The 27783-nt window shown below is 40.9% G+C and overlaps 1 protein-coding gene across 1 annotated transcript; it reads right to left on the reverse strand.

The window, feature by feature from the left end:
* Window positions 1-665: 665 nt before the first annotated feature.
* On the reverse strand, window positions 666-26903 carry LSG1 (large 60S subunit nuclear export GTPase 1). Its single transcript, XM_043873968.1, has 14 exons — window positions 26722-26903; window positions 25188-25314; window positions 19844-19964; window positions 19575-19661; window positions 18993-19079; window positions 14721-14781; window positions 13447-13623; window positions 8489-8884; window positions 7947-8048; window positions 7661-7804; window positions 7077-7200; window positions 4748-4827; window positions 2606-2776; window positions 666-1122 (listed from the first exon to the last, which is right to left on the reverse strand). The coding sequence occupies exons 1-14, from the start codon at window positions 26818-26820 to the stop codon at window positions 943-945; spliced, it is 1956 nt and encodes a 651-aa protein (XP_043729903.1). The 5' UTR covers window positions 26821-26903; the 3' UTR covers window positions 666-942.
* Between the last annotated feature and the right edge of the window lie 880 nt (window positions 26904-27783).

Here is a 27783-nt window from a genome sequence, read left to right on the forward strand (position 1 = left end):
CCTAAAACTCTTCAGAAAAAAAATATGAGTGTATCTTAGTAATCTTGCATTTGGCAATACTTTAATTCTAACACCAAAGCACAAGCAACCAAAGAAAAAAGATAAATTTAGACTTCATCAAAATAGAAAAGTTGGTCAATGAGTATTTGTTAAACTGGTGAATAAAAAATTTTAAATTCCCCAGATAGAACACATTTTCAAATATACCAAATATATTACAGTCAGTTAAAGGCAAGTCTTCTTAACTGTGAATTCATGAACTTTGGGGTCTATGAATCTCTGGATACATTTTGCAACTTTGCATAGGTGGTAATGCACATTTTTCTGGAGAAAGTGTCCATAACTTCCATTAAATTTCCAAAACCATCTATGACACAAAAAAACACATGCTCCCCTCTGGGGTGGAGACTCATGTAGACAGTAATCTTCAGTAGGTCATGCTCTCCACAGGGTTTAAAACTCACCCACGCCAACCCCCGTTCCAAGATCTGATATGCCTTCTGCCATATCAGGGGTGTAAGTTGGTATGTGTTTGAGGTTGAATATCACAAATTTAATCATGTAGTAAAAAATCCAGCCATGTTTTAGCAAATTAAAATCATTTAAAGAATGTGAAATGTGCAAAGAGCAATAAATCTATATGAGCCAATAAAAAACCCACCAAGTAGCAACTGAACTTTAATATCTTTCCCCCAAATTCCCAATTTATAAATTACTATGCATTTGTGTATATATTTACACACATATACATCATAAATTCCCTCATCTTAAATTCAGCCTTCCACAGGAGCAGGGTTCTGGGAATAAGACAACCGCTGGTCTGAGTTGGCGCTCTGAGGAGGCCCTCAGTCTTGACACCAGCTGTTGTGTGTGCCTCACAAGGGTCCACTCTATAGCACCACAGATGCACAGCAAAGGTGCCAGTTCTGCTGCAGTCCAAGTTCATGGATCCAGGTGCTTATAGAGTCTGCGGCTTTTCTCTTTTTTATTTCTGTTGCCATGTTTTTTCCAGGGCTTCCCAGCCCCCCTCTCAGAGCTCACAGCAGCTGCTGTCACCAAGCCACTCCCAGGCTTGTAGCCCATCACAGCCTGGACTCCTTTGGTCAGAGCTCTCACATTTTCCTAGGAAATAAGGGAAGATATTAATGGCAGTGTCAGCAATCTCCTTCAGAGGATACACAGAGAATTGCTTGTGGAGAACTCCAGGATAGTGGACTTCCATCTCCAACTGCTCTTCTCTCTCTCCCCATTCCTGAAATAAGTTTCTCAGAGTTTTGTCTTCAATTCATTCTGCCTTCAACTTTTGTTTAGTCCCATGGCTTCAAACACCATCTATAACAATATTCATAATACCAGCTATTTTCTGGAAATCTCTCTTGATATCAAAATTCTACTTGTGCAACTCAGTTAGTTAGAAGCTGACTCTACATTCTTTATTTCGGCCAGTGGTGTAAGAACCTGCTCAGCCGCCAAGACGACACACTCTCTTCTTATCTGTCACAACAGTTAGGCACTGAGTTCTGTGGACTCCAGTCTCTAGAACTCCGTACATCTTCCTCTCTTATCCATCTCCACTGCTTTAACCCAGGGGTTCATTGGCTTTTACTGGAGCACTGCAAGACACTTCTATCAGAGTTCTCTAATCTGTATCTCTCTAAGTCCTGTTCTCACAGATCTCTGAAGGTCCCATGTAGACTGGGGAATCAAGTCCACATTCCCTCCAATGGCAAACAGGGTCACCTGCAACATGGGTTCTGTGCCTATAAAGCCCACACTCCCCTATCTTTTTGCCTCTGTTCATCAACTCCTTCTGCCTAGAAATTTCATCTTCCCACTGACACATTTTCTTTTGTTTCTCAAAGTCTAGCTTAAATATCATTACCTTCTGCAGTTTGGCAAGGATGTGGAGAAATTAGAACCCTCATACATTGCTGGTGGGAATATACAGTGGTATAGCCACTCTGGAAAAAAGTCTGGCAGCTACTCAGACGGTTAACTATATAGCAATTCCAATGACTCAGCAATCCTACTCCAAAGTATACAGCCAAGAGAAATGAAATACATGTCACAGAAAAACCTGCACATGAATGTTCACAGCAGCTGATATACAAAAAGTGGAAACAACCCCAATATCCATCAACTGACAAATGAATAAACAAAATGTGGTATATTCTATTTAATGGAATATTACTTGGCAATAATAAGCAAAATATGTACGGATACATGAATGAACCCTGAAGCTATTAGGCTTAGCTAAAGAAGCCAGCCACAAAGGATCATACAGTGTATGATCCCATTTATATGAAATGTCCAGAACAGACAATCTATTTACAGAGAAAGTAAATAGAAAGATGACTGGTTGGAAGGGGCTAGGTGAAGTAGGAATGGGAAGTGAATGCTAATGGGTACAAGGTTTCTTTTTGGAGTGATAAAATGTTCTAAAATTACATGGTGGTGATGGTTAACACAACTCTGTGAATATACCATAAACTATTAAATCATATATTTTAAAAGGGTGAATTCAATGATACGCAAATGACGTTCCAATAAATCTGTTACACAAAAAGTGTACTGGATCCGAAGTTAAAGAAACTTTAAAACTCACCTGATGGAAAAAAGTTTTATCCACTACATTTTCAATCTGATGTGCCTTTTTATTCCTAACCACCTGCTTTATTTCCCCACCATTCACTTTTTTCTCCAGGAGTCGCTGGTGTTGGTACTGAAAGGTCACAGGATCTCTGCCAGGAGGAGGATGACAGTACAGGAGTTTACCCTGCAGAGGCAACACATGTGGTAACAGCGCATCCTCAGAGCATCTGTGTGAAGTTCACAGAAGTAGCCTCTCCCCAGGGCACACTGATGGAACTTTCTTCCTTTTGATAGCCGAGCTGAGTTCTGGTCACTGCGACTAGAGAAGTCCTAACACCTAGACGATGATCCTTAGTGTTCTATAGGCCTCACCTTTCCATAGTCCTAACTTAGAATGAAATCTTTCTTCTCTGTGCCCCTAGAGTCTTGTTTAATGTACTCTTCAGTCCAAGTATGTGATTACATTGGGTTGGCCAAAAAGTTGTTTGGGGTTTTTCTGTAACATCTTATGTAAAAACCTGAACAAGCTTTTTGGCCAATCCAAAACTTACTGTGGTAGATGGTGGTTCAGTCGCTCAGTCGTGTCCAACTCTGCAACCCCATGGACTGCAGCCCACAGGCTCCTCTGTCCATGGGATTCTCCAGGCAAGAATACTAGAGTGGGTCGCCATTTCCTTCTCCAGGGGATCTTCTGACCAAGGGATTGAACCGGGTCTCCTACATTGCAGGCAGTCTCCTGCACTGTACGTGGATTCTTCACTGACTGAGTCACCAGGGAAGCCCTATACTTAATGTGAGTATTTTCCAAAACAAAAGCCAGGATGCAGTTGGATAGTGTGGCTGCACTAATAGGGACACTATTGCCACTACTGTCTAATGCCATTGTTCACTGGGTGCCAAGTTTCCTCTTTCTACCATATATACACATAAAGACTTTTTAAACTCATTTTCCCCATCCTCCACCTAGACAGCGTATTAAAAAGCAGAGACATCACTTTGCCGACAAAGGTCCGTCTAGTCAAAGCTATGGTTTTTCTAGTAGTCATGTATGGATGTGACAGCTGGATCATAAAGAAGGCTGAGCCCAAAAGAATTGATGCTTTCGAACTGTGGTGTTAGAGAAGACTTCTAAAGAGCCCCTTGGACAGCAAGGAGATCAAATCAGTGAATTCTTAAAGGAAACCAACCCTGAATATTCATTGGAAGGACTGCTGCTGGAGTTGAAGCTCCAATACTGTGGTCACCTGATGCAAAGAACTGACTCACTGGAAAAGACCCTGATGCTGGGAAAGGGGGTGAAAGAGGATGAGATGGATCAGAGACTCAATGGACATGAGTTTGAGCAAACTCCAGGAGATGATGGAGGACAGGGAAACCTGGCGTGCTGCAGTCCATGGGGTCGCAGAGTCGGACACAACTGCGCGACTGAACCACCACCACCACCCCATCCTTCACAGATTTACAAATGGCAAAGAATAATTAATTAATAATTCATCCATATAAGTATTCTATTAACTATTTTCCTCCTAAATTTAAAAAAAACCATGGCTGCCCTCTTTTATTTCTGTGCCCCGAAAGCCCCACTGATGACATAACTGAGAAGAGGAGGGAATAAAGTGACATCCTCACAGCCAATTATTATACCCCCTGTAATACTTTTTGTGGAAAGAAATAGCTTACTACTACTACTACTAATAAAAACTACCGGGCTAATTTTACACTAGGCACTGAGCTAAGTGGTGTTTGTGTATATGGGGGTGTCTGTCTCCAACTCATATATACCACTCTCATTTATTTCCCATAGTAATCTCATGAGATAGGTACTATGAACTCCTATTTTGCTGATGAGAAAAACCCAAAACTCACCATGTCCTCACTGTAACAGGAAAATAATAGCTCATAGACTTACATACTTTATCACCTTTACTGGTAACAGATATTCAGAGATGTTTATCTATTTCATATCACGTCAGTCCTTTCTATGTTTTATACGATGCTGGCTCCCCCGGATCAAGAGTACAATTCCAGTTATAAAACAGTATCAAAAAGAAAATATCTCCTTTATAACCCAGCTGGTTGCCATTACCCTAACCACATGCAATGGAAAAAGACCTACTTACTTATTCGAGAGGAACAAGAGGCAGGGTTCACTTACATTGACATAATCCTTCAGGATGTAGCGCGCAGATCGAGGCTGGTCTGGCTGTCCATGTGCTGTCATGAATCCTCGCATACCTATAAGGAGAAATGAATTTTGTAAAACCTAAGTTAGAAGACATTGTAACAAAGAAACTTGAGGTAATGGAAATCTAGCCTTTTCTGTTACTACACTGCATTCTTATTCTACCTTAAAAAAAAAAAATCAATTAACAATGTAGAAAATACTTTGGTTAGCATTACAAATACAGCTGATAATCCAGGACCAACTATACTGGTACATCTGCTCTTTTGCCAAACACCGAGCAGCATGTGACAGACATGCTCAATCTCTCTCTACTCTAGTTATTTCTTCAATCTCTTCCATTTTAAACACTGATTCAAGGAGGCTACTTGTAGAATGATACGTCGTCATTATCAGCAAAACCAAAAGCAATAGATCAAGTTTTCTTATTTAATGATATACCTACACTTTTTTCAGTTTCCCAAACATACAACAAAGATCCCTTTAATACTAATTCAATTAGAAGGGAACACCAGAGCACAGCTGGTAACAACACAGGCTTTAGCTGACAGGTTAAAAACCCAGCTCCTCATCCTAGCTCTATGTTGGGTCCTTTAGTTTAGAAGAAAGTAGTTACAACTATACACAAAAAATACATTCAGGAGGAGGATGAAAATCTAAAAATTAGAAAAAAAATTATAGGAAAACAGTTTTTCCCAAGTAAAACACCAAACCCAACAAAACTAAAAAGGAAAAAAACTACTGAAATCATTGACTTCCATAGGGCTAAAGAAAATGTACATCAGGAAGAACATCTGAAACATAGATAGCAAAGAATTGCTATAAATCATTAAGACACAAACAAATGCTGCATAGAAAAAAGTGATTCTTAGAAGATAAAATGGTTAACAAATATAAGGACAGATGATGAATTGTACTAGTATTTTAAGAATGTTTAGGCATGTGTTTTTACAAACTGGCTTTGTCCTCACTTTTTGGTTTGTCAGAGAGAATTAGATGAAAAATTTGAAGACTCATACTACTTTCAGTTTTACTTGGATATCAAACCAGATGGAAAGTCTGATACAAAGTCTACTTTTCCCCATCTTTCAGGCCAGCACAAGGGAGAGATGGATTAGGAAAGAAACCTGGGTTCTCACTGAGGCTATGCCACTGACCAGACACCACCCTGGGCAAGTCACTTCATGCTCGGAGTTCAGATTACTTGTCATAAGGAAAGGGAGATAAAAGATGGGGAGATCTTTAAGACCCCTTCTTATCCTATGATTTTGTGACTATATCAGTCTTACCACAAGTGCTTAATAGCCATCCTCTTTAAAATATCTCAACTAAAAAAAAAAAACCAAAAAAAAAAAAAAAAAAACCCAACTCAACTAAGGCAAAAATTCAAGGTCTGATTTAACTGTGGTTTATATCAAATCACCTTTCTCTGCCAGTAAACACTCAAATAACCTGAACTCTTTCCTGACTGAGGGCAATTTCTTGAAAGGCAAGATACATACACATGGAAATTTTTTTAACACAGCTATTTCTTTAGGTAGATACAGGTCTTTCCAGATTAAAGTTTGTGTTCAAGATAAATACATCACAGTCAATTGGAGAAATGACAAAGATAATTCACATGTGTGTGTACGCTAACTAGCTTCAGTCGTGTCTGACTCTGTGCAACCCTATGGACTACAACCTGCTAGGCTCCTCTGTCCATGGGATTCTCCAGGCAAGAATACTGGAGGGAGTTGCCATGCCTTCTCCAGGGGATCTTCCCAACCCAGGGACTGAATCCTCATCACTCATGTCTCTTGCACTGGCAGGCAGGTTCTTTGCCACTACCACCACCTGGGAAGTTTCTACATGGAACTCCCATGAAGAAAAGCCAATAGAGCCTCAGATCAGAACCCCAACATCTACACTTGGGTACAAGGCCTCCTACAGGAAAGGGCCTGAGACCACGAAAGCCTGGGAGGACACGTCTCCCAGGCACTGATTTCTATGGTGAAAACCTGGGGAAGAGGCGAGGAATATAGCACACCTCCTTCTCTAACTAAAAAGCACCTAACATGAAGTAAAATACCACTCAGGCAGCAGTCGGCTCCCCCTCCTTTACTGCCGGACCCTGAAACCACTACCAAGTCAGCTACCTGGAGGCTACTCTGCAGGCAAGACCAATAGGACCACAAAAATATCAACCCTGAAAGATGACAAATGCTAAGGGAAAATTCTGAATTTGTATCTTTGCAGGGTACTTCTGTCAGTAATTACATTGTTACTTTTTGTTCACATTTTAAAATAAATCACCGCTCACATCCATAAGCCGTCAGCAGTTCTTCTGATGTTGGAGGTCGCTGGGGATCTTCATCTTCTCTAGGCTTTATGATGTCAATGCCATAAGTAGCTTCTAAAACATGTCTTGGTATATTCTGGCAAACATAAGCTTGTCAAGGAATCTACTTCTCTGAACTGACCCCCCTCTCCCTCCCCATGGCATCTTCTAAGAACACTGTATTTTGGCACTATGGTGACAAAAAACTTTCCACCTCTCCAAAGAAATATGATTATTCTTAATTTTAAAAGACTTTCAGTCCCTCTTTTTTTTTTTTTTTCAGTCCCTCTTTTAAAAAAAGCCTTATGCACCAATGACTACCTCCAAATGTATCCTTTAAAAATATTATCTCTGAAACAGACTTCAAGATGACACATTTTTACCTAAATACATTACAGATTTGTGAGATGATCCTAATTCAGAGACAAATCACACTATCTTTGTTTCTAATCCTTACAATTATGTAAGGAAGGATTATTTTTTCCTCCCCTATTTAATTACTCAGATTTTTCTGAAGCTCCAATATACACAGAACAACCACAATTTTGGCACAGCACCAAGGATATTAGTGATACAGGTGGGACATGATCTCTCATCTGGTCAATTGGGAGGATTCCACTGCAAATCATCTCAGCTTTGGTAGAGACAAAGGATGGCATCACCAGGCCTGGGCAGTCACACAAGCAGAGGCCAGGTTCTACATAGAGAGTCTGAAGGACAAGTAAGGGGGTTATGCTGGGCACACAGCATGGGAAGGGAAAGAAGAGCAGCACACGGGTGGCAAAGAACTTCAGAAAATACTCAGAGGGAGGACTGTCTGAGTAAATACAGAGGCTGATGCTGTAGAAATACCTGAAAATGCTTGGTGTGACCAGGCGTAGCAGACACAGATACCTTCTTGTTGCCTAGGATGGTGTTGATTGTTGAACTCTTACCAACGTTTGGATAGCCCACCTAGAAGGGAGTCAGACGGAATGTCTACAGTAAAAGTTGGCAATCATCACAGGATGCCAAAAGCCTACCCTATCTAAAAAGCCTGCATCACAGGATGCCAAAAGCCTACCCTATCTAAAGGAAAGAACACTGGACCAGAGGGCAGAAGACAACCTTAAAAGTTTTCATTCTGGTATCTCTTGTAAGTCACGAGACATGTAGGGATTAACTGGGAGACTGTAGAAGGTAATACGAACAGGGGTGTAACCAGTTTAAGCCTTGAGAAAGTTCATTCTTTGAGCTGGGCTGTCTGTCACACATGGCCTGCTCCCACGACGCCCATGGGCAACAAGAAGTCTTCAGTCTTCCCTATGACACCAGGGCCTCACTGGTCTCTGGGGTTCCAGTGCAGTGGGAATACAGACCCTCATGAATCAATTTTATGACATATCTCATCTTACCAGTCCAACAGTAAGTTGTCCATCCTTCACCTTCTTTCCAGAGTGCAGCTGCTTAAAGACCTTGAGTAACTCCTGCTTTGATACCAAGTGACTAAAATTGTGTATTTGCCTCTTCTGCGGGGTTTTCCTTTCTTGAGCCTCAGAATCCAGAGTATGGGCCTCCTTGCGGTCCTGGCCACAGGCTTCCTCATCAGGGCTGCTGCCATCTTCCAAACACGTCTGCCAGTCCTCCTCCTCCTCCTGACAGTCCTCATACTCACTCTCTTCTTCTTCACTACTGGCAACTGCACCAAGTGAAAGATGTTCAGCCTCTTCGTGTAGAATTTCAGCTTCGTCGCAACTGGAGTTTTCAAACTCGGCTGTGATAGCTTCTCCAGTGTCTCTGTTTACTTCTTCCTGATGAAATAACAAAAACCACAAAAGTTCAGAAGTGTGTAACAACTGCACTTTTCACTCTGGTAAAAACACTCAGAGTTGGTTATCTAAGATGAACAGAGGACAAAAAACATTATGAAAAGGAAAGGTAAAAAGAGGGAGATGAGATAACATGAGGATATAACTGAACTATCCACAGTGGTGCCCTCCAGAGAGGGGGACCTTCATATCACACATTTTTGTATTATTTGAACAAATAACATCTATTACTTTTCTAATAGATAACTCCTGTCTATGGCTATACTACCGTGAACACCTTGATCTTGTCTAATAGATAACTCTTTTATCTATTAAAAAAAAAAGTAAGAGTTTAGAAAAGCCTGTGTCAAGCTGAATTCCTTGGCAGTACTTTTGCAATGGGCTATAGAATAAAACAAAAGTATTCTCATTAACAGTAAAACAGTTAATATTCTCTTCTCTGCACAAAGCAAGAAGGGTATAATTTATAATTAATATAAATTTTCATTTTAAAAGACAGTGATTTTCATAGTTAAGGAAACTATTCTTTTATAACTATCTTTAATAAATCATAGCATCATGGGGCACAGGTCCCTGTGTGTGAAATATGAGAGCAACAAAACAACTCTGTGCATGGAAATTATTTGCCGAACAATGACTTCTTTTGGAAAGAGAATGGTAAAAATGATTTACAATTCATGGGTGTATTAATCCTTCTGGATGAATTATAAGCTGGAATCAAGATTGCCAGGAGAAATAACAACCTCAGATACGCACATGATACCATTCTAATCACAGAAAGTGAAGAGGAACTGAAGAGCTTCTTGATGAGGGTGAAAGAGAAGAGTGAAAAAACTGGCTTAAAACTTAACATTCAAAAACTAAGATCACAGCATCTCGTCCCATCACTTCATGGCAAATAGATGGGGGAAAATGGAAACAGTGACAGATTTTATTTTCTTGGGTTCCAAAGTAACTGCAGATGGTGACTGCAGCCATGAAATTCAAAGATGCCTGCTCCTTGAAAGAAAAGCTATGACCAACCTAGACAGCATATTAATAAGCAGAGACATTACTTTGCCGACAAAGGTCTGTACAGTCAAAGCTATGGTTTTTTCCAGTAGTCATGTATGGATGTGAGAGTTAAACCATAAAGAAGGCTGAGCATCAAAGAACTGATGCTTTTGAACTGTGGTGATAGAGAAGACTTTTGAGTCCCCTGGACAGCAAGGATATCAAACCAGTCAATCCTAAAGGAAATCAACCCCATATATTCATTGGAAGGACTGATGCTGAAGCTGAACTCCAATACCTTGGCCACCTGATGTGAAGAACAGACTCAATGGAAAAGACCTTGATGCTGGGAAAGATAGAAGGCAGGAGAGGGGGACAACAGAGGATGAGACAGTTGGATGGCATTATCGACTCAATGGACATGAGTTGGAGCAAACTCCGGGAGACAGTAAAGGACAGGGAAGCCTGGCGTGCTGCAGTCCATGAGATCACAAAGAGTTGGACAGGACTTAGCAACTTAACAACAATCTTTCTGAATTCTTACAGATAATAAAGCAGAAATACAACAATTCACAGTATTACCAATTCTTATCAACAAGGGTGAATTGATTTAGATTTAGAAGTGATGCAAACCTATCATTTCCAAATAATCTAGTGTTAGAATGAGTAGCCACTACAGGAGAGGGCATAATAAACTCAGTTAAATAGATATCCTACATTTTAGGGAAGAAAAAAAGTCAGGGAGAAGAGGTATGATTTCACTGTCATTTCAGGAGACTCAAAAAGAAACTTGGAATTGGAGCAATTTCTATAATAAAGGTCACAAAGTCACTGTGTACTATTCTGAACATTTAAAAGTATGAAAGAGGCAGAACACAATAATGTGAACTGAACATGGGTATTTGCTAGGAAAACTAAGGCTTGAAGCAGTTTAGGTTCAGGAAAAATGATAAAGGCAACAAAAGGACTTTGCAGTAGTTACATCAAAAATTAAAAGAAAGAAGGGACCAATTGAAAAAGTATATACAGCTCCCGTGCTAAGACTAGCAAGAGAGGCACTCTCCATCCCCCCTCTAGTGTCTATATCAGAAGCTTTCTCTGTCCCTTTTTCACTTTAATAAAACTCTGCTACACACACATACACACATAAAAAAAAGAAAGAAGGGAAAAGTCCATCTTTTGGGGAACACAGTGCAATTTAACAAATGGCCGAGAGAAAACAAAAGTACTCAATTAAAAAAAAGTCTCATGGCTGATTCTTATCAATGTATGGCAAAAACCAATACAATATTGCAAAGTAATTAGCCTCCAACTAATAAAAATAAATGGAAAAAAACAAGTCCCATTAAAAAAAAAAAAAGAATGGTTAAACAACCATGGAGAAAAGAGCAAACTTCAGATAGGTGAAAAAACAGTGAATATCTATTTTTTAATAAGTTCATGCTTGATATTCAAATGACAGATGTGATTAGATACGATAACACAACAGTAGTAGCTGGTAACAACTTGGAAAATCATGAACAGAGATTTCAGAAGATTTAGGAAGAATAAATAGGGTTCAACTTTTAAAAAGGAAGAAAGAATATCTTCCATAAACCAAGCACTGGTAATCCAGTCTGACAGGGAAACAATTCTACAAGTAAGCTAACAGACACAACAGGAGGCAGCAAAGATTCCCTGAGAACACATCGTGCAAACAAATCCCATTTCCCTTGGGAATCTACTCCTTGGTTGCCAGTTCAGGGAATACCAGAGATGTAAAAACTGATCCTTTTCCCATTTTCAACAGGGCCACTGGGCTGATGCATCAGGGCTGAGTGACATATTGATAAATAGTTATTCAGCACTGCAACTAGACACCAACTTCCAGGAAGGATTTGAAACAAGAGAAGCAATAATGAAGAGGACAGACTATGAAGCCAGATTGCCCGAGGATTACAAGCACTTAAATTCTTTCTGGAGAAGATGAAATAAAACACAGAAAGTACTCAGAATAGCAGTGCCTGCTAAGAACAGGTTTTCTGTGGGTTAGTTTTTATTAATAACAGTAACAGCACAATAACTACTGTTATAGTCTTTCAAATACATCTTAAATGCTTGGTACACCTGCACTTATTAAGTCCACAAAAGGTCGCAGAACTCTATCCTCAGCCCCAGACTACTCAACAGCGTTATCAATGAACATTAAGAAGACACAGAAGGGCCAACACAATACCTGCAGATGATTCAATTCTGGAAGAGAAAAACAAATGACATATCCAAAATGAATTCTACCTTGTCCCCAAACCACTAATATTTAAGAGGAACATGTCCTAAGCTGAGCTAAAAATAAAGTGAGAAACTTTCCCCACATGTAAAGATAGATGAGATCTGCTTGCTAAAAGTCTTATCTTTAAAATACTGAGTTGGTCAAAAAGTTCGTAAAGGTTTTTCCCTTAAGGTAGTATGGGAAAACCAGAACAAACTTTTTGGCCAATCTGATATTTGAGGGATACAGTTGTTCATAGGTTTAATGAGCCAAAAGCATAAGGTCCTTTGAAAGAAGGTGAATTAACAAAAACCCTGAATTCCTGGGAGTATCCTAGTCACAAGAAATAAGAATACACGTCCTCGGCAAAGCACACCTGGAGGACTATACTTGATCAGTGGCCACCCATTTTGGGTGCTCTCCTGACTCAGGCAGAGAGGCCCTCAGGGTGAGGAGTGCACTGGAGGACACGTCTATTAGGAGCAGCAAAGCAGAGATATGTACCTTCTGCAGAAAAGAGAACACAGGGAGAAAGGAAGAGGCCTTAAATTAAAGTTAGGAGAGCTGAACCTTATTGGACTAAAGAACTTTCACCCTGGAGAGAAAAAGAATGAGACACCTGGTATGTATGGCCTGAGAGAGCATGTGTGTGACTGTCTGCCAGGGAGGTGGAGGGAAGAAGCCCTTCACAGAGTCAGAGCTCACTAACTTCTGAGCTCACCAACAAGAAGGGGTTGTATTTAGAGCACCCAGCTCAGGCCACTAACTCGTCAGCAATGGCTAACAGAGGTGAGACCAAAGGAGGCAGACAGGAAAAGACATGACTTTAGGTCTCTTTCAGCTCTAAGAATGCTGTTGCTAAGTTCTTTCCATAGCTGGTTATCATTAATTTTTATTAGAAAATAACCCTTAAACTGTTTCTAGCAAAATTGGGTTAAAACACATGGTATATATTAATTTAGTATTACTTCATTTCTTTGTTTTCAAAACAAAGTCAAAAGAGATTCTAGTCAAGTCCAGAGAAGTTATTACATTCAGCTGTATCTGAATTTTGGTTTTGACTTCTCTTAAAAGCAACTGTAAAGTCATTAGGAAAGTTCCTATACAACTTTCTGCCTAACATTTTAAAAAGTATGTGTCTTCAGAGAAAGCAACTTTGCAACTTACTTTTCTGTAGGTCATCATACTACCCTACTACTTAGGGAAAAAAGAAATAAAGCCCCACAAATCAACAATAAGAAAAAACAAACAAAGCACACTTAACAGAAACCGAAATCTTCCAACCCGAGAAGTCCCCAGTTACCTTAGAGTTAGCCATCAGTTGAATGGCTTCAGCCAAAGCTGACCAGAAAATGACCTTCACGTTTTCTTTTTCGAAGAATTCAGCCCAGGCACTCCGCTGCTCGATAGTCAATAAGTCTGCCTTATTCACCAGAATAACATTCTCCTTGTTGTCATCAATGGTTTTCACATAACATTCCTAGGCAAGACAAAGATATTCAGATATCTCTCCAAATGGGGAAAAATTTGGCTAATTATACTGAAGATCCCCTTCCCTAGTCCCTTCTAGTTATTACTAAAAGGTCTTACTGTCACCGGTTTAAAACAGTCCTAATATGAAAGATTTTTAATCATAGTACATGATTAAATCCATGGTATGGATACTTTCAGCAGGCTTTGAAAAGAAGTTAGGTCACATATGCTTACAAACTCTTCACAAAAAAAACTAAAGGGTAAAAAGGAAATGCTTTCCTGCCCTGCTCTTATTTCTTTAAATTATACAGTTTCTTTCAAGCAAAGATAAATAATTGTATTTAAAAAAAAGATTTGTCAGTCAGCAGGAACTATTTTCAAGCCAAATGATGACAGTCAATAATCTTATAAAAAATATTTTTGAAGTCTAAAAGGAAAATAAGACCCAGTGATTAAGTTAACCCCAAGCATAGCTTTCCATTAGGAAATACCCTAAAAATATTGAAAGCTGAATTAGTAAGAGTTTCCCTATTTTGAATTTTGTTATTCACCAGATTTTAAAATAATGGTCCTGCTGTGGTCCTCAAACAGAAATAGGAACACTTCATGTGTTTTCAGTCTTATTAATTCAAAGCCTGTATCGCCTCATTTCTAGTGATACTCACACCTTAATGATGACCCCCTGCAGTATTTTACAAACTTAGATCATTTGTAGAATACCACAGAAGGTAGTAAATCTGGTGTGCGAAGAGAAAGCTTAGTGGGATGAACGGACTAGGCATATGCCCAAATCAGCAAAATGCTACTTCATTTACTTAAAATTCTCTTAAAAAATGAGACACACTGGCAAATTCCTCTGAACAGAGTGGCTTCTAAACTAAAAGCTAGAAAGTTCAAGTGTTTGAGGCTTCCTGCAGATGGAAACAGCAGTCTGAAGAAAACATGTCTGAAGGGCCCCACTGCGCAGGCTCCTGGCCCTGGGAGGAGCGGGAGAGCCGCGAGAGCAGGGTGCCAAGGGCGGCTCAGAGCAACTGCTGTCGGTGACGCCGTCTCCCACTGCTGCTCCAAGGGCTTGAAGTTTGAATCTTGTCACGTTTCACTTACCAAATCCTCACACCTGAACAGGAGTGGATTGCGAGCATCTACTATCTGGACCACGATATCACTGAAAAACACATGTGAGACATGCCAATCACTGTGAAGTGAAAGGAAACAGTATCGAGAGCAAACATCTTCCGTATGTCAGGCACTGATATGTTGAATTTTCAATAGGTACAATTATCCCCAGTTTATATGTGAAGGAACTGAAGCTTGAACAGCTAAGTGGCCTATTCAAAGCCACAAGGTACTAAGTGATTGAGTTTGAAGGCGAACTCAAGCACTCTGGACCAGAGATCATGCTACAATCATAACATTTTCCTGCTCTCAATATGCTAACATTTTTAACTATACCTTCTAGTAATCTCTCCTGGAAAGATTAAAGAGTTATTCCAAAGACTTCAATCCAAGGTGATGTCTACTATATACTCAGCACCCAGTCTACACTTGTGTTAAGACCTCAAAAAGCCCTAATATATCACCTGATCACAGCTGCCACTATAAAGCCTATAAACCTCACTTAAACCCTTCTGACATCTAGCAAATCATCATCCACCAGTTTCAAGAATGTGCTTAAATGATAAAATTCAAAACAGCAAAATATCAACTTAAGTTGCCATGGTGAAGCAGGAAATGATGAATGCAACCCCTTTCATCACACAGAAGATGGAGCAATATGAAAACTTTCTGCACAGACAGCAAGTCCCTCGAATTCCTCACAAAGGTAGCGGGGACCAGCAGGCCAGCACTGCATGAGTACTACACTTCTCCAATAGGATCCTCCCTACCTTCAGCCTCTGTGGTTAGGAAAGATGCTGTGACCACCGCTGGGAGGGAACAAGCTGTGCATGTACCAGCACCTTCCAGCAGTCTTCCCAATCCACGTCTGGTTCGCTCTTCCTGGAGTAACTCCTATGCAACTATGCTGAACACCAAGGAAATGTGCTAAATCAAGGCTACCACTCAGGGCAGGACTTTTGACAAATCTGGGTCTGCATTTTCCTTCAGAATAAATTTCCAGCATAATCTTGTGAGTAAAGGAACTCATAAGCTTGCTAACTTATGACAAGATGCTTAAAAAGTTCTCTAGTTAAGTGGGCCCTAGTATTTCCTTCTTTAAGGTAATATCTACTGCTTTCCATCTGTAAGGATTTAACAGTAAACGCAAAAATGACTGCAAAAAACGGACAAAGTCTAATGAACCAAAGTCCATAAACATTATGTCTACCTGCCAAAGAGGCAGAAAGAATAACCAGCTTAAGACACACCAGTAAGAAAAGAAGACAAGTTTAAGATGGCTTGCTTCGTGTACTGAATTAAGATGCAGGGCAAAGTGCCAGTTATGTGCTAGGAAGTGTTGACGCAACGCAATGGAAACACCTTGTCTGACTGGAAGCAGCATTCTGCCCTCTGTGCCTCAGCAGTTTCCTGCATTTAATGAAATGTTATACACCAAATCCTTTCTGATAACTATTCTTGAAATTAAAGAGGCAGACGACATAGCTAGTCTGTTACCAAACAGGAGACACCTGCTGTTTTACAGAACATATCAATAAATATTTCCTGTTAAGAGACACGGCAGGAGTTACTTTATTGATATTTTTATGTAATTCACATCCACGTCCATGTGATAGAGCAACAGAACAAGTGATGCTGTAATCCAATTGAAGCTACAAGTTTCAACAGGTCCAGGCTTACTCTGGGGAAACAAACAGCTTATCTAGGGGCATAAAAAATAAGGGAAGGGCCTTCCTGTTAAACATGGAAGAATTCATATGGTTACCTTTGTTCCCTCTCAAGACCTACAAAAATGAAAGGCTGGAACTCATTAGGACAAAAAGAAAGAAGAGCAACTCAGAAAGTCAGCCAATGAGAAGCAGGCCTGTTCACACTCCAGAGCTCTGAAGAAGCTCAGGATCAGAAGCAGTTTTTGAAACAAGGGCGAGGTGTGGGGCTAAAACCACTCTGAACAGGGAGTGATTAGGTCCATTCCCTTGTTCCATTCAGCCAGGCAGCCACACTTCACCCCACAGCCCCTCAGACCCCTGTCCCAATGGCAGAAGGCCAGGTTTTATTGTGGAGAAGATGAACCTGAGAGGTTCCAGAACTAGGACCTCAAGCATAGGAGAAGGTGGGAAAGAGATGCCATACTGAAGAGAGGAGGATTAACGTAAGTCTACACATACCCCAAATGGTAGAAAGGCCCAGCCCCTGTGTAATATATTATCACCTTTACCCCGTTCTTGGCAGACGATCGTGCTTCTCTTTAAGAAACTGACTGATCCTAGGGAAAACACCCATACAAACATTTTGTAGGGAATCCCAACAAAATAAAATTGATCTCTGCTCAGTCACCATACAGAGAAGTTCACCTGGTGGCAAAATCACCCAAACAGAAGTCCTGTCAATCAGCTCTGTAACACTTTGTTTTCTTAAATATGAACAGATGGCAAACATCACTTGACACCTGTGAAGAGCCTCTTACACGAAAGTCAGAAACCAGAATAAATAAGGAAAAAAAGAAATGTGGAAAAAGATAGCCAATATATGAAATAGGAGAAAATCTAGAATTAAAGAATTAACTAAGAGTGTGCAGATGGGGGCATTCCCTCAAGGTTGAAGTTTCAATATTTCACATTGTTACCAATTCTATTTGGAAATAAGAAACAGCATTTTCAGTAAGAAAACAGGCGTTTTCAGCAATATACATTCTAACTGCATGAAGGAGAGATCAGTCCACTCCAGTCCCCAAAAGAACCATATTGGGTCTTCCTAAGCCCCATTCAAACCTAGGTCAATCTAAGAGGTCAGCATGGAGCCTGGCAATTAGCAGCAACCTTCCCCTTCCTTCAGGCTTAGAGATTTGCTTTAATATTCTCACCTCCTCACATCCCAGCCCAATGACCCTCTCTACCTGAGGGAGCAAGATGGGTTGGACGCATTTAAGTGACTTTTAAGAAAAACAGATAATTAACGTTATCGTAAAATTCATCCTTTTAAAAGTATACAATTTAGTGGTTTTTAATACAGCCACAGTTCAAAAGCATCAATTTTTTGGCGCTCAGCTCTCCTCACAGTCCAACTCTCACATCCATACACGACCACTGGAAAAACCAGTCTTGACTAGACGGACCTTTGTTGGCAATGTCTCTGCTTTTTAATATGCTGTCTAGGTTGGTCATAACTTTCCTTCCAAGGAGTAAGCATCTTTTAATTTCATGGCTGCAATCACCATCTGCAGTGATTTTGGAGCCCCCAAAATTAAAGTCTGACACTGTTTCCACTGTTACCCCATCTATGTCCCATGAAGTGATGGGACCAGATGCCATGATCTTAGTTTTCTGAACTGTGGTGTTGGAGAAGACTCTTGAGAGTCCCTTGGACTGCAAGGAGATCCAACCAGTCCATCCTAAAGGAGATCAGTCCTGGGTGTTCATTGGAAGGACTGATGCTGAAGCTGAAACTCCAATACTTTGGCCACCTCATGTGAAGAGTTGACTCACTGGAACAGACCCTGATGCTGGGAGGGATTGAGGGCAGGAGGAGAAGGGGACAACAGAGGATGAAATGGCTAGATGGCATCACCAGATCGATGGACATGAGTTTGAGTAAACTCTGGGAGCTGGTGATGGACAGGGAGGCCTGGCGTGTTGCAATTCATGGGGTCGCAAAGAGTCAGACACGACTGAGCGACTGAACTGAACTGAACTGAACTGACTGAATACAGCCACAAAGTTGTATAACTATCACCACTAATTCCAGAGGATTTTCATCACCCTAAAAAGAAATGTAAATAACTTTTACAAATTTAATCCAAGTCCTTTTTCTTGGTAATAATGCTAAATATGCTAATATCCTTTCCCAAGAATCCCAGTGAAAGCATCCTGTTTCCTAACATTCTTACTGGGTATATTTTATAGATTAACCACACACACACCCCTACCCCCTGAAGGCTTGTTGTTAAAAGCATCATTTCAAATATAAGGTTCATTTAAGGGGTCCTTATAAATAATTCATACACTCTTTTGACAATAATAAAAAACCTTTAGCAATAACCATTATTTTATCAATGTGTTTATTAATAACAACCCCCCCCCTATATTTTAAAAGAAATGTAGGATCACAGTTTCAGTTTCTATAATAATTCTCAGTAGCCCTTTGTAAAGCTTGATCCTGTTCCTTTAACCCCTCCCTGGGCTCACAAACATATATAACATGCAAATCTATCGTAACACCACCACCACATCCTCCTTACACAAAAAGAAAATGGTAATCTACCTTCTCTCAATCACCCTCCAGAGTTGGCGCCAAAAGTCCAGATTTCTTTCAAATGGTGTCAATATCAGGTTTTGGTCCTCTTCCAACCTGGTTTTAGAATGAGAAGTTTATATTTCTGCTAGATTTTGATAGTTAGGTTTCAAGTAATATAAATACTCAAATTCATTGCATTAAAAAATAGGCACACAAATATTGTCAAATGATTTTTATATCCTTTCTGTTGAGTTAATATGCAAATCAAATTTAAATTTTCTACTTAAGCTTTTAAGTCCTAGAGGTTTATCCATCACGTTGGAAGAAGGCTCCAGGGAGCAGTGATCAACTCCAGAGTGACAAACAGCAGGAAAAGGATATGAAAAGGAGAAAAGGCCAAGAATGCAGCAATGAACTCACAACCTTTGTGTAAGGAAACACATGCACAAAGCAATGTGGCTTGCACACACACCGATTTGCATGTATAAGATGAAATCTACCACTTCTCTTTAAAAGAACAAAGCCTTAAAAATGCAAACAGCAATGCAAGCACACCAACATGCCTAACTCAAAATTTCAAGAAAATTCTTCATGGAGGTGAACACTCACCGGACAAGCTGACGTCTCCATTCTAGAAAGTTATCTTTCTCTGCCTGTTTGAGTTCTTCTGGACTAGTTTTTTGGTCCCACTTTGGTCTGAAACAATCATAAAGTAAAAAATAAACAACCCCACATGAGTTACCAAAATAGAATAGGATAACTGGATTTAATAATGGCAGTTGAGAAAAGAAAGCAGAAAAAAGTGAACACCAAATAAAAATTTTATATTTAGTGGTTTCGTTATGTCTTTTAATATCCTGCATTTTTACTCAACTCACCTCCTTGGTATACACAGGAACTGTTTGTTTTCTTCATGGAGTTTCTTAATTCTCTGGTTCTCCTCAAAAGACAGTAGTCCAGTTCTGGCCTCAGGAGGCACAAATTTAATATTAAGCTTCTCTGTCCATGGGGGGAAGAAAAAAGTACTTCTATTTAAGAGACAGTATAGAGAGTGAATTCATTACTTAGAATACTAAAAATATGAGCACCTAAAACAGAATTTAAGCTTTCTTGATTTACATAGATTCCCTTAACCTTGAATAAATTATAATTTTCCAAAGGAAGTTTTCTACCAAAAAAAAAAAAAAAAGATCTTTACTAAATGTTTCAAAAGGTCAACCACTTTTTCAAGTACTGATTTTTATAAAACTCCATATGCTAAATGCATTTCTTGGAAACAGAAACAAGAGGAGTGGGAAGTGATTGTAAATATTCATTACAACCAGTCTCCTCATTTTACCCATGGAGAATAATTTTAAGCCAAAGGGACTGAGGGGAAAAGAAAAGTTCAGAAAGGAGACTCACTCCAATCAGAACTGGTGAGCTACTACAAAGCTAGAATTTACATAAAACATTTATCAGTTCAGTTCAGTCGCTTAGTCGTGTCCGATTCTTTGTGACCCCATGAACCACAGCACGCCAGGCCTCCCCGACCATCACCAACTCCTGGAATCGACTCAAACCCATGTCCATTGAGTCAGTGATGCCATCCAACTATCTCATTCTCTGTCGCCCCCTTCTCCTCCTGCCCTCAATCCTTCCCAGCATCAGGGTCTTTTCAAATGAGCCAGCTCTTCGCATCAGGTGGCCAAAGTATTGGAGTTTCAGCTTCAACATCAGTCCTTCCAACGAACACCCAGGACTGATGATCTGTAGGATGGACTGGGTGGATCTCCCTGCAGTCCAAGGGACTCTCAAGAGTCTTCTCCAACACCACAGTTCAAAAGCATCAATTCTTCGGCACTCAGCTTTCTTTATAGTCCAACTGTCACATCCATACATGACCACTGGAAAAACCAGAGCCTTGACTAGACGGATTTGTTGACAAAGCAGTATCTCTGCTTTTTAATATACTGTCTAGGTTGGTCATAACTTTCCTTCCAAGGAGTAAGTGTCTTTTAATTTCATGGCTGCAATCACCATCTGCAGTGATTTTGGAGCCCAGAAAAATAAAGTTAACCACTGTTTCCCCATCTATTTGCCATGAAGTGATGGGACCAGATGCCATGATCTTAGTTTTCTGAATGTTGAGCTTTAAGCCAACTTTTTCACTCTCCTCTTTCACTTTCATCAAGAGGCTCTTTAGTTCTTCACTTTCTGCATTATAAACACTCACAATCAAGCTGTACAAGAATTTAAAGGAATAAAACAATAGCCAGTGTATGTATAAACCAGAGGCCTCTGCTCTAGGCTCTATCCCAAGTTGCTCCAGGCCTCTCTACTGCACCCCTCCACAGCCACCTAGTCTCTGGGGCAGGTGACTGCAGTGAGATAAGCACTTGGAAGCCAGCTACGCTTCTTACCAAAATGTCAAGAGGAGGTCCTATTCAAGGATAACAGGTCATCTTTAGCAATGGTTCTCTTCTTCTTTAGGCAAACACGGCAATCTACTACCTTCATGTGACCACCAATACTGGACAGTCCAGTCACCCAGAGTACATACAGCCTCCAGTCACCATTCTCATCATGTCATCCTCAACCACCAGTCAGAACACTCACCCCTCTAACCCATACTTGATCATTCTTTGACATTAATTTCTCCTTCCAATGGTGACCTCCCACCCAATGTTCCCACTTTGCTTGGTCCAAGCTCTGTAAATCCCTCTAGCCCCTTGATTCTTTCCTCTTCTCCCAGTCCACCATCTAGCTTATAGCTTCACTTCTTTCCCTCTTTGGCTAAAACCACAGAGTATACCCATTCCACACTCTGACTGAACATCAAATTCCTTAGTGCACTGCAGCTGCTCCCAAATCTCAAATCTTAGGGAGAGTCAACTACCCATTCCTGTTCTCATCTCAGTAGCCACAAGCAGTAAGCACATGATGGATGATGCAGCCACCTGTCTCTGAACTGCTTTCACTACCAACATTTCTGATACCAAATGTATGAGTTTTCTCACACCAACAACCAGTTTTCCAACTCTCCAGACACCAACTGGGTGTCCTACAATTCAATTCTATTCTGACACTATCAAGAGACTGCCCCAACTTCAGATGCCAAATTTGCAAATGGGTTTTTATGGAGGCCTCATTACACAGGCATTAAATAGTTGGGCACTGGTGATTAACTCAATCTCCAGGACATCTCCCATTCCCAGAGCTTGGGGGAGGAGTTTTGCAAAGTCCCAACCCTCAAATCACAGGGTAGGTTCCTGTGGCAATCAGCCCCCTGGCAGAAGCACTGTCCATCCTTCTCACAGCAACCTCAGGTCACCTCATTAGCATAAACTCTAGTTAAGGCTGATAAGTGAAAGTGAACGTTGCTCAGTTGTGTCCAATTCTTTGCGACCCCATGGAATTCTCCAGGCCAGAATACTGGAGTGGGTAGCCTTTCCCTTCTCCAGGGGATCTTTCCAACCTAGGGATCAAACCCAGGTCTCCCGCACTGTAGGAGGATTCTTTACCAGCTGAGCCACAAAGGAAGCCCAAGAATACTGGAGTGGGTAGCCTTATCCCTTCTCCAGCGGATCTTCCCGACCCAGGAATCAAACTGAGGTCTCCTGCATTGCAGGTGGATTCTTTACCAACTGAGCTATCAGGGAAGTCCAACCTAGTAAGGTTGAAAGGGGCTTATTATGAATAATAAAAGACACTCCTCTTGCTCCTACCACTCAAGAAATCACCAGGGTTTTAGAAACTCTTGTATCAAGGAAACAGAAATGAAGACCCACTATAAATGTACTACTTTTATGTCACAATATCATATCTTCTGCTTATTTGCTGAGTACGGCCTTTGCCATCTTTTAAAAGTGAAGAGTTCCCAGTGAACATTTAGCATTTTTCATTGTCCTGCACTCCTTTGTTAAGGTCAGGGATCCATGAGAACTAGCTTAAAAACCATGGACCATCACCCTATTCAAAAGTACATGTATACACACACACGACACACACAAGTACGATTCTGCCTGCAATCTGAGGGGTTCATGGACAGCTGAAACTTGTAGTCTCCAGGTTAAGAATCCCTGTTCCCGAGCGTCCAGAAGACAAGTGCCGTCTGAAGGCCAGAGAATTGAGGAAAATCCTATCATTAAATAATTCTAAGGAAAAGGGAATTAATTTCAATGAGGGATTTTTATGGATTTTTTGAAAGGCTGATGGAAATTTCATTATGGAGGTACGAGTGGATCAAGTCATCGGTCACCAGTGATTAACTTCATCTCTAGCTCCTCTCCTTTCCCTCACGCTCACGTCAGTGTCTTCAGTTGTGTCCAGTTCTCTGGGACCCCATGGACTGCAGCTCTGTCCAGGCTCCTCTGTCCATGGGCTCCTCTATGCAAGAACACTGGAGGGAGTTGCCATGCCCTCCTCCAGGGAAGTGATCAAACCTGCATCTCCTGCACTGCAGGTGAATTCTTTACCACTGAGCCACCAGGGAAGCCCCCCTCTTCTCCTGAGTGGGACTGAAAATTCCAACCTTCTAATTATGTTTACATTGCTCAGAAGACCAACCCGTATTCTGAAACTATTTAGGAGTACTCATTAACATGCAAAAAAGACACTCTTCTTCACTTCCTCCAGCCCCTCTACAAAGTCTGGTTTAGTCTAACCACGAACAGCTTTGTTTCTGTTCTTTTCTCCATTCTTCTCTTTACTACTACTTCAGCCCTGGCCTGGTTCGCTTGCTGGACTAAAGAAACAGTCTCCTAACTGGTCTTTCTTGTTCAAAATCCATCGGTGATCTTTCAAAAAATATACTTGCTTCACTTCAGTCAGTCAGTTCAGTCACTCAGTCGTGTCCGACTCTTTGCGATTCCATGAATTGCAGCACGCCAGGCCTCCCTGTCCATCACCAACTCCCGGAGATTACTCAAACTCATGTCCGTCGAGCCGGTGATGCCATCCAGCCATCTCATCCTCTCTTGTCCCCTTCTCCTCCTGCCCTCAATCCCTCCCAGCATCAGGGTCTTTTCCAATGAGGCAACTCTTCGCATGAGGTGGCCAAAGTATTGGAGTTTCAGCTTCAGCATCAGTCCTTCCAATGAACACCCAGGACTGATCTCCTTTAGGATGGACTGGTTGGATCTCCTTGCAGTCCAAGGGACTCTCAAGAGTCTTCTCCAACACCACAGTTCAAAAGCATCAATTTACTGAGAACCCTCTAAAGACACCTTTAAGGACCTCATTCTTTCCTGGACGTGGCCCTTCCCTCCTCCCTAAGTGTTTGTTCACCGCCTCTTGCACCCATGTACTTTTAAGCACCGTGAAATTTCTTCTAACCATTTTCTGAACAAAGCAGGCTGCTGCTCAGATCTTAGCTTGAAGTGCTCTGCTTGCTTGTGTGTAACGTCCTGCATCATCTCACCTGTCCTGCTAACATCTTTTAAGGCTCAGACCCAGGGTAAAGAGTTCCCTGACCAGCCCCAATTTTCCTTCAGATAGAAATGGACACCTTTTATTCATCTCTGCTACAGACTCCTTTTACAGCACCTAAGACAAAATTCTGTAGAAATAAAAATTTGCCTTATACAATACTATACTGTCAGTAGGCACACAATACCTGAAAGTAACTGGGGTTCAATAAAAGCATTTTGAACAAATGAACAAGTTTGCTAAACAACATAACAGTTCTAACAGAAGAGCAATAGAAATAGTAGTTTCTAAGGGTATCTCTGTGCCAGGTAGTTTGCTAAATGCTTAGAAAACACACATAAACACACACACACACACAAAACCACAAACAAACCAAAAACAACAAAAAAGGGCAAGCAGTGACTTAAATAAATTATATGCATGGAAAAATGCACTACAGTGTGTGACAAGTACTTAAATTTAATTCAGGATTTTGCTTCCAACAATGGTAGCAGGAAACATTTTCTGGTAAAAGCTGGTTACTGTTCACTATAATGTTAACTGGTCTCTTCCCTGATGAGAGACTGAGTTTCTCGAATTTGACATGATAGATAACCACAGATGCTTTTTAGAGCTGAATTTTAAAACTGTGGCACATTTTGTACTTCCCTGTTGAATTCTGACCCTTCCGCACTGCTCCTGGGATATCTGCCTTTGGGTTAAAAACAGCTCCCTTATGAGTTTAGGAAGATTGGCAAAACACCCCCAAGCAGACTTACTTGTATTTAGTCAGCAAAGATAGAAATGTGTTGGAGGTACTCAGCAACAACTTACCAGCTACAAACTCTGTTCCTGCAAGTTCCGCAGTGGCAAGGAAGTCGTCCAGGGAACTCTGTTCAGTCACGGACTGAAGATTAAGTCGACCCCAATCATAGCCATCGTTGAGTTCACTTGTGTGCAGCTAAGAGTAAAACATAGGAGGGTAAGATAGCTGCTTTCTTCTGCTCCTTACATCCAAACAAATGCTATGTTCCCAAAGAACGTTCTATGGCCTTGAGGGTGGTGTCAGCTCTTTTAGTCAACATTAGTAACACTTAACATTTAAATGAGTACTTTCTTACCTCATGATAGTTATTTTCCATTTACTTTCTTATTTAATTTTCAAAATATTTTGAAATAAACTTCATATCTCTATCAGGATTAAACTGGATAGAATAAATTGTCTATAGTCATAAGCTAATAAGTGGCAGAGGTATTTGAATCTAAACCCATATACCATATACTCTGGTTCTGGCAACCACTGTTGGTCAACTTTTTTAGACAGACACCCACAGTAAGAAATACATTTCACACAGTGACTCAAATGCTGTGAGATACTGTGAGATGCTGTGTATCATTCGATATAGTAAAGTGAAAACAAAAGAATCCTGCAAGTTACCTTTATTACATTCCACACAACATGGTATTTTCTTGAGTTTTATTCTGTGGGATGAAAAGCTTGGCTAGTTGCCACTTACTGAATGGATTCCAGACACACTTCAGTTTTATAAGATAAACACCATCCTAATCTACATGCTCTGTACAGGTACAAACAAATGAAAATAATTGAAGGTTAAAAGGCTAGGTGGTTTGCCCAAAGGCCACAGAATCAGCAAAAATCAGGGTAAGGATTAGAATCTAGTTCTTTACTGAGAACTTGTGAATTCTCAAACACTTCGAGGAATGAATGTCAAAATGACAATTACAAATCAATCAAACCATTTCATCTGCTCTTCAAGGATCCTAAAACTATGACCATTTCCAGGCCCAGGAAGCTACTAGGCCCGCCAAACTTTGGAGAAATGTTGTCCAGCTCTGAGTAATACCACTAGGGAATAAAAAAAAGGTGAAGCACGAATCTGAGTTATTTTGTACTTCTGCTACCGACCAGCGGCTCTTGGAGGATCAATTCTTTAGACAAACGAATACAACACGAAGTCGTTTTTGTGTCATTCCTGTGCAGAAACTTCCAAATGCTTCCACGGCCTACAGGATAAATATAAAACTTTAGCCCCGGTTTTCAAGATCTCACTCCGACCTCATCACACTAGCCTCCACCTCTGGGCCCTGTGTCTTGCTAGGAGGGCCTGTTTCTCGGCCTGGTCGATTCTAACGGTCTTGAGCATTTGCACATTTCAGTATCCGAGAGGGGGTGGGGGTGGGCCTAGAACGGATCCCCGCCGTTACCGGGGGGAGATTGTATTCATCTCTAGAAACCCTATTTTGGCATCATTTCCTTTGGAATATTTCCCTGAGAACCCTGACCGTAAATTTCGCTGCGTTCAGACTCACAACTAGGCAGAAAGAGTGAGAAAGACAACGTTTTTACCCAGGAGTCAGTGTGGCGGTGACTACGGCTCCGTTGAACTTGCTGGCGGATAAGAGTCCGGCCAAGGGTCCCACCCTCTAGCGCTCTCCTCCGACCCATGCTTGTCCAGTAGACCGACGAAAAGCAGCAAGCAAGAGTCACACCAGTTTTCTGGGTGTTCAGGAGCGCGATCTCCGGAAGTGACGTGTGGGCGAGCCCAAATGGTTAAGGCCCGAAGTCTCAGGGAAACAGAATAATTTGCCTCAAATCGCCACTTATATATCTCACATTTGCCACTACGATAGAAAGTAAATGCAAAAAGTGGCGCCTCAGAACTTAATTTTCAATATATATTCCTCAGAATATCTCAAAGTTGGATAAAGCAACGCGATTAAACGAATGGTACCTTCCAAATTTGTGCATCGATTTTTAGTGTTCGGGGTACAACTAGGAGACTCGGAAAAAAGTGGCCGGACATATTTGCGGTGGGAGCCACGCCTCCGGTTAATTTCGTCAGGAGGAGGCGGAGACTTGGGTGAAGGGTGTTCTGCAGCGCTAGGTGGCGTTGCTTCCTGGCGCTAATTTTCGGCCTAGTGTTGTAGGGTGTGGCTTCACCGCTGTCACGCCTGGCAACTAAACAGCTTTGTGTTTACTTGGTCTTCCAAAGCTGTGAATTGGTGAGAAGCGTTCCTGCGTGGATGGCATTTTGGAATGGAAAGAGCTTGACAAGGTTGCAAGGAAAGCCAAAGGAATTTGACTTAAATGTTGTTGTTGTTTTCAAAGAGCTTTTTAAAAAGCGTTTAAAACTTCCACCTAGAATTGTATTTAAATTTTCCTATAAATTAAAATAAAGTGAAAAAAAATAAAGTGAAAGCAGTGACCCCCGCTCCATTCTTTGCGGCCTGACTTTTGCTCCTCACTTTATAGAAGTCGTATTAGAGTTATGTGGGTGTTGGGGATTTTAACTCCATTCTTATTAATCAGGAGAACCACCTCATTGTTGTGATGCTCTGAGAGCAAGCAGCTTGCCCAAATCATAGCTGAAATATATTTGGTCAGGCATCAAACCCAAGTCTCCTCAAT

This window comes from Cervus elaphus, chromosome 19 (genome assembly GCF_910594005.1).
Source record: "Cervus elaphus chromosome 19, mCerEla1.1, whole genome shotgun sequence".
NCBI lineage: Eukaryota > Metazoa > Chordata > Mammalia > Artiodactyla > Cervidae > Cervus > Cervus elaphus.